The sequence below is a fragment of the Orycteropus afer genome, unplaced genomic scaffold (genome assembly GCF_000298275.1).
Source record: "Orycteropus afer afer isolate SDZICR_OR568_19922 unplaced genomic scaffold, OryAfe1.0 scaffold00267, whole genome shotgun sequence".
NCBI classification, from domain to species: Eukaryota; Metazoa; Chordata; class Mammalia; order Tubulidentata; family Orycteropodidae; genus Orycteropus; species Orycteropus afer.
Window position 1 is genome coordinate 4,425,676 of NW_006921854.1, and position 8,166 is coordinate 4,433,841.

Below are 8,166 nucleotides of genomic sequence, written 5' to 3' on the forward strand. Positions count from 1 at the left end.
CACCAACCTTCTGGTTAGCAGTCAAGTGCCTTAGGCATTACGCCACCAGAGCTCCAACTAGCGAGTAGACAGCACTAACATTTGTGAAGGGAGAAGTCAGTACAACATAACCAAGGTAAAGGGAGTCACTGAAAGTTATCCAAGTGAAAGACAACAAACGTAGACATTACCACATAGGCCATCCTGCAACAACAGTAACAACAAACAATAACGTACGAATGGATACACACATGGTTATGTAAGCTAAACCGGGGTGCGAGGACACCCACGTGCATTTATAGGGTTGGCTGCAGAATTCCTACACATATATTTGTATGTGCAGCAAATATACCCAAGTATGTAACAGAGCACACATGGGGGCACAGCCACGACCAAACATCTCCCAGGTCTGAGATACTGGGCTTGAGTGCTAGGGAACATAGTTGTGGGACAGCTAGGTCAACTGGCAGAACAGAATCCATAAAGACAACGTTCTATATCCTACTTTGGTGAGTAGTGACCGGGGTCGTAAAGGTTTGCGAGTGGCCACCTAAGTTACAACTAACTATTGATCTCTTTCCATCCAGAGCATAGAGGAGTGAAGAAATCGGAAATCTCAAGGAAATCCTCAGTTTAAAGGAATAAAGGACAGTGGCCTGCAGTGAAGGATGGTGAACCACAGTGAAGGACACGGGACCCACAGTGAAGGACTGTGACCCATGGTAAAGGATGGTGACCCGCAGTGAAGGACGATGACCCGCAGTGAAGGACGGCGACCCACGGTAAAGGACAGTGACCCGCGGTAAAAGACACATGACCTGCGGTGAAGGACGGTGACCCGCGGTGAAGGACACGTAACCCGCAGTGAAGGACAGTGAACTGTGGTGAAGAATGGTAACCCACAGTGAAGGACTGTGACCCACAGTGAAGGACATGTGACCCACAGTGAAGGACTGTGACCCGCGGTGAAGGACGGTGACCCACAGTGAAGGACATGTGACCCACAGTGAAGGACTGTGACCCATGGTGAAGGTCACGTGACCCGCGGTGTAGGACGGTGACCCGCGGGTAAGATCAGGTGACCCGCGGTGAAGGACGGTGACCTGCGGTGAAAGTCACGTGACCCATGGTAAAGGACAGTGACCCGTGGTGAAAGACACGTGACCCGTGGTGAACGACTGTGACCCGCGGTGAAGGACAGTGACCCACGGTGAACGACGGTGACCCATGGTGAATCACGGTGACCCACAGTGAAGGACACGTGACCCCAGTGAAGGACACGTGACCCGCGGTGAAGGACGGTGACCCGCAGTGAAGGACGGTGACCCACGGTAAAGGACAGTGACCCACGGTAAAAGACGCATGACCCGCAGTGAAGGACGGTGATCCACGGTGAAGGACAATGACCCGCAGTGAAGGACACGTAACCTGCAGTGAAGGAGAGTGAACCGTGGTGAAGGACGGTGACCCACGGTGAAGGACGGTGACCTACAGTAAAGGACGGTGACCTACAGTAAAGGATGGTGAACCGCGGTGAAGGACATGCGACCCGCGGTGAAGGACGGTGACCCACGGTAAAAGACGCATGACCCGCAGTGAAGGATGGTGACCTACAGTAAAGGACGGTGAACCACGGTGAAGGATGGTGACCTGCAGTGAAGGACACGTAACCCGTGGTGAAGGATGGTGACCCGCGGTGAAGGACGGTGACCCACAGTGAAGGATGGTGACCCGTGGTGAAGGATGGTGACCCGCAGTGAAGGACGGTGACCCGCGGTGAAGGACACGTGACCCGCGGTGAAGGATGGTGACCCGTGGTGAAGGACACATGACCCGCGGTAAAGGACGGTGACCCGTGGTGAAGGACACATGACCTGCGGTAAAGGACGGTGACCTGTGGTGAAGGACTGTGACCCCCGGTAAAGGACGGTGACCCGTGGTGAAGGACACATGACCCATGGTAAAGGATGGTGACCCGCAGTGAGGATGGTGACCCGCGGTGAAGGACGGTGACCCGTGATGACGGACGGTGACCCGTGGTGAAGGACACATGACCCGCAATGAAGGACTGTGACCCCCGGTAAAGGATGGTGACCCGCAGTGAAGGACACATGACCCGCGGTGAAGGACCGTGACCCGCAGTGAAGGATAGTGAATCGCAGCCTCCACTAACCCGAGACAGAACCAGATGGTAGCTGGCTGCCACCCCCCAGCTGCTCTAACCAGGATCACAATGATGGTAGCAGATAGAATGGGAGAAAAAGGTGGAACAAAACTCAAATCCATAAAAAAGCCCAGACTTACTGGTCTGATAGGACCTGGTAGAACCCCTGAGACTGTGGCCTTGGACAGGCTTTTAACTGAGAACTGAAGCCACTCCCGCAGCTCACCTTTCAACCACATAACAGGCCACTAAAGTGAACAGTAACACTGGGAGGAACAGGCTCCACAGAACAATTGACTATAGAGACCACAAGGGCAGCACTGACCCCAAAGCAGACTGAAGAAAGCAGGACGGGGCAGGCAAGCTGGGTGTGCCAGTGGAAACGGGGAACCCAAGGTGGAAATGCGGAGAGTGCTGACACACTGTGGGGACCACAGCCCACGCCACGGAACAACCTGCGATAAACTGCTGAACGGGAAATGGATTTGCTCTGTAAACACCTGCAGTTTACAACCTAGCTGGAGAGGCAAAAGAAACACGTCAGTCTAATCTCTAGACCACGTATGATGTTTCTCCACACACAATGTTATGAGGACAAGCAGGCTACATGTCTACAAAAACAGATACCCCGACCAACTCCCTCCTGCCAACCCGGGCAAAACACACTTTCCTTTGGTGAATTACCTGCTTAGAGCTATTTTGAGACTCTTAGCCATTCCAGCACCCAAATCCTGAACCTTAACTTAGACACACACCTGCAATATGTCATTAACAAGGCTAAAACTGAGCACGAGTTCAGGAAATCCAAACACATGTGTACCAGTTACATGCTTCCCCAGACAGTGTTCACAATTCTTCCACCACGGCAGAAAACGGCTCCTCTGTACACATGGCACCCCCACAGACACACCTGGGGAAGTGAATGCACAGCTCACTCCACCTTTCTCCACCTGCCAAACAGGTCAGAAGGCAAATGAAGATAGTATCATGGTGATTATCTCAAGGCCTCTCGCTTGTACAGAAATGGAAACTTTTTGCAAATATTGGTACAACAATGCTATTGTTTGTTCCCAGCAGCCGTAAGTTGGCCCCTGACTCATGGCGATCCCACATACAGGGAACTAAATGCATGACCAAATGAGGACCGGATCATTATGATCCACGGCGTTTCCACCAGTTGATTTTTGGAACTTGATCACCAGGTCTTTCTTCCTAGTCTATCTGAGTCTGGAAGCCCCACCAGCAGCATGCAAGTCTCTACTGACAGATGGGTGGTGGCTGCCTATGAGCTGAACTGGCTAGACATTGAACTGCCTGCCTGGAAGGCAAGTTTCCACCACTGAGATTAGCAAGCATTATTTCATCTGACACCTCACAACTGACTGTACAACCCTCACGAGTGTCAACTGCATCTGATGTCTGGTTCGTCCCTTCTTTGCCTAATTCTGATGTTTTCCCACCTCTCAACAGCACCCATCCTCAATTTTCTGAGTAAGAAATCCACAGGCTTTGGGCCAGCAGCTTTCAACCAGGACTCTGTGCATCAAACCAGCCGAGGTCCTACCCAGAGATTCTGCTTTACCTGTTTGGGACAGGTCTCTGGCACCCATATTAAAAAAAAAAAAAAAAAAAACCTCCCTGGGATTGTAAAGCCAGCTATCAAGCTCCTACTTTAACTTGCTGCCATCTCAGAGTGAAAGTTCCCCTCCTTGCTAAGATCAAATGAGATGGGATTTGTGAAAGCTGTACAAACCCCACACTTAGCACATACCCAAAAAACCAAACCCACTGCCATCAAGTCGATTCTGACTCAGCAACACCCACAGAGTTTCTAAGACTGTAAGTCTTTATGGAAGTAGACTGCCTCCTCTTCCTCCCATAGAGCAGTTGGTGGGTCTGAACCACCAACCTCATGGTTAGCAGCCAAATGCCTTATCCATTGTGCCACCAGAGCTCCTTATTACCTGTTACTCCTCACTACCATGCAAAGATTCTTTGTCGTCCTCCTCCTTTATTCAGTATTGTAACAAATATAAGTAACGCTGTACGCTAGTCCACGGGCGAGTGATTTACTAGATTCTCTAAGGAGTTTGGTCTACAGAGTCTCTGAGAATTACAGACAACACTCCCAAATCTCTCTCTACTGGTCTGGCCCTGTCCAAGAAGCAGACATGGTGCCAAACCTTGCAGACACCAGGAAGAGCCAAGCTAAATACTACTTCAGTCATTTCCAACTTCTTCCTTCTGCTAACAGGTTAATAATGCACTGTAGGGCAAAGTCTTTGTTTAAAAACATGTGTGGACCTATATACATGCTCAGGTTTGAATGTGTGTTCATGCACACACCCAAAAGGGCATTTTTCCAAACCTTAGCACGTTGAGCAGGTTTCAGCAGCACTTCCAGACTATGACAGACTAGGAAAAAAGCCTGGTGAACCGCTTCTGAGCATCAGCCAAAAGCCATTGGGTCACAATAGTCCAATCAGCAATCCAGGACCAGGCAACACCTTGCCCGGTAGTGCGTGGGGTCACCAAGACTCAGGGAGCCGACTCAGTGGTAGCTAACGACAACAGTATCCATACCTGGAAAACTCTAGAACAAACAGCCAAACGCTAACAGCAGTTCTCCCAAGATGGTAGGTTTACCGGTGACTTTTATCTTTTAGTATTTCCTCCTCTGTACGTGCTAGAATTTCTTGATTGAACATGCTACTTTATTATTATTATTATTGTGCTTTGGGTGAAGGTTTACAGAGCAAATTTACTTTCCATACAGTGGTTCACATATACTTTGTCTCATGACATTGACTACAATTTACCACAATGCAACAGTTCCCCTCCCACTTCCTCTCCATAGTTATCTCTTTCCTGTGTCCATCCCTCCATGGACTCCTCCCCCTGAGCTATCTACCTGTGCATAAGTAACCCTTCTTTCTCCCATGATTTGAACATGTTACTTTTATAATTAAAAACAAATAAACAATCCTACACACACCTCCAAAAAGTACAAAGGGGATAAAAGATCTGGGTTCTAGACCAGCTCTGCCCCAGATATGGTGTGTGGGGCCACGGTGTCTCCTCTTGCTTAGATGGGATGCTCCCTCCGAGCCTCCCCTCCCCCAACATTCAAAGACCCTAACCACCTCTGATAGGAGTCCTGTTGGCACCAGGATTAAGCGCTCGACGGATAACCAAAAGTTGAGTGGTTTGAACCCACCCAGCAGGTCCGCAGAAGAAAGACCTGGCAATCCATTCCTATAAAGGTTATGACCCAGAAACCCCCAATGGGGCACTTCTAGCCTGTCACATGGATGGGGTCATTATGAGCTAGAATCGACTTCCCACCAACACCACCCACCCTGCTTACTGAAGTAGACTCTCAAGGGAAAACCCACTGCCCTCGAGTTCATTGGGACTCACAGCAACACTACAGGGCAGAGCAGAAGTGTCCAGAGGGTTTCCCAGGCTGTAAATCTTTATGGAAAACAATTGCCCCGGCTTCCTCCCATGGAGTGGCTAGTGGGTTCGAAATACCAACCTTCTGGTTAGCAGCCAAATGCCTTAACCACAATGCCACTAGAACTCCTTCTCTCATGGAAAGCCCCTTCCTGTTGTGAATTTGTAATTCGCCATTCCAGTTTTTCAGGCTACCTCTCACGCCCCTAATTAGTTCCGCATTCCGATGGGACCTCTAGTAACACTGAGTCTCCCCAAGGCCCTGACCTTGCTGATCAGACCAAGTTGATGCTCAAGGCCTAGCCCCCAGAGAGCAACACTGCTCACACCCACCTTTCTTTCTAGCTGGGCAAAAAGAGCCCTGCTGCCGGAATTAAAGGCAGGAGGCATTCACACTCCTTATCACGCTGCGTTTGGATTAACTTGGCAGGGTCAATGGAACAGCAGGATCTATAAGCCAATCCTGATAGGACACAGGGCAGCTGCATCACCATGGAGACCGGATGCCATAAGCCCCCACAGGTCACCCACGGAGTTTCAGAGCGATAGTTACAACCTCGGACAATAAAGGAAGTTGGATCTCTGAAAAGGAAAACTTCATGACCAATCTCTAGATGACTCTCCGAAGCAGCCTCCTGGGAAGGTTCTGGGCAGAGGGAAGGAAGGACACTAGTCCAAACCTAGCATACAGTGTGCTCCCCAGGGGGCTGGGCGTTAATTCATAGACTGTGGTATTTCCGGCTCCCTATTTACAGATGGGGAAAGTGAGGCACAGGAGGTAAGTGGCTTGCTTAAGATCACAGAGCTAAAAAGCAAGAGACAGGATCTTAAATTAACTCTCAAGGGAGGGGTTCCACCTAGAAGGCTGTCCTCCTTCCCCTAGACCTTGCATCAGGGAGCACTCTTGGGCTTTCAAGGAGTTAAATTTGAACGCCTTCGACTTCATTTGGGGAAGGCTACCAATCCTAACAAAGTTTCACTCAAAAATACTAACAGTAAAAATGCCTCGGCAAAAGCATGAACCTAGAATTGAGCAGATGCCGGGAAAAAAAAGGGAGGACAGTGAAGTTCAAGTCCATCCTCCTTTGAGGGCTGGGGCAGAGTACTTAGGGTCTCCGTGGACAAGTTCTGCAGAGCTGGCTCCTAACATCCTGAAATCAGCACGGTGCCAAAGGGGCCAGGAGGGTCACTTTCCAGTGCGGGGACTTGGGTGAGTCACTTTTCCTGAGTCTACCTGTTGATGTTGTTAGGTGCCACTGAGTCGTCTCCGACTCTCAGCGACCCTTCGTACGACAGAACGAAACACTGCCTGGTCCTGTGCCAGCCTCACAATCTGTTCTCCAGGGAACGGTCCCTTCTGACAACATGATCAAAGTAGGTGAGACGAAGTCTTGGGAGAAAGAAGGGACCATCCACTTCTCAAAGAACTGGCCAGTGGAAACCTTATGAGTCTATCTGCGCACCTGTAAAGCAGGAAGGACACAGAGGAGAAAGGAGTGGCAGGTGTGTGACAGCACACGTGGCAGGCCGTCCACACTGGCTCCTCCAGGAACACTCTCTCTGGGCCTTCTTTTTCTTAAAGTCTACAAGGAGGGGGCTCAACCAGGGTGCTGGGAAATCACCCCCTACTCAAAGAAAAGGGGAGAGGCCTAGGGACAAGGGTGCCAGCAGTCATCTGGCCTTCCTCCTGCTGCCATCTTGTTTCCTTGTTCGTCGCCCACGCACTGGAGGATACCCACTTGCCCAGCTGGCAGCTCCAACAGGAACTAAGCCTTCTGACCACACAGGCTCAAGTCCAGCACCACCCACAGGCGTGAGCTGGGCTAGGCCCAGGCAGGAGGAGCCCTTCCCACCCCCCATTCTCCACCATCCACACCCAACATCAATGAGGAGGCCGCTGGCAGTCAGTGGCGTGGCTTTCCCACTACTTTTCCTCTCACCTGCCTGGCCCTCGCTCCCAACGGGGTCCATTAGCTGAGCTGACACAGGAATGAACTGGGCCTGGCCCTGGCCCCAGGAGTCATTACATACGGAGCCAGAGGGACACGGGCAGCACGGGGCTGCACTGGGAGAGCTGTGCGGCCAAAGGCTCGTCAAGGTCTATGGGCTTCGCCCCCACGCACCGCTCGCAGGGCAGGAACCACTTGGTAACAGATGCGCCAGGCTCTGAGATTTTTCTATGACCTCTTTCACTTTCTTGCCTCTCCCTCCGCCCCCATATCAACTCTTCCACTTCCGAGAAAGACTCACTATCATGCGATCCCCACATAGTCAGAGCCTCCGGCTGCACCCCGCCACTCTACCGACGGAGAAACTGAGGCTCGAGCAGGGGGAGGTCGGGACTCCGAGGCCAACGCTCCTCCCCCACCAGAGGACTCACAGCGGGTTCCTGCGCTCGGGCAGGCGGCGGTGCAGCGAGATGCGGTCGCTAAGGTAGACGTTGATCTGATGCAGTTGCACGCTCTCTTCCTGGAGCCGCAGCTCCTCACCCTGCAACTGCAGCCGCACCGCCTCGCCCTGCGCGCCCAGCGCGTCCGCGGGCACCGGGGGCCGCGGTAGGACCGGGT

At 51.6% G+C, this 8,166-nt stretch overlaps 1 protein-coding gene across 1 annotated transcript in view; it reads right to left on the bottom strand.

Annotated features, from left to right (window-relative positions):
- GALNT12 (polypeptide N-acetylgalactosaminyltransferase 12) overlaps positions 1-8,166 on the bottom strand; it is a 65,002-nt gene that overhangs the window by 42,486 nt on the left and 14,350 nt on the right. The window contains exon 3 of the mRNA XM_007950337.1: positions 7,980-8,166. Within this exon, the coding sequence (XP_007948528.1) occupies positions 7,980-8,166 (187 nt within the window). The remainder of the gene's footprint in view (positions 1-7,979) is intronic.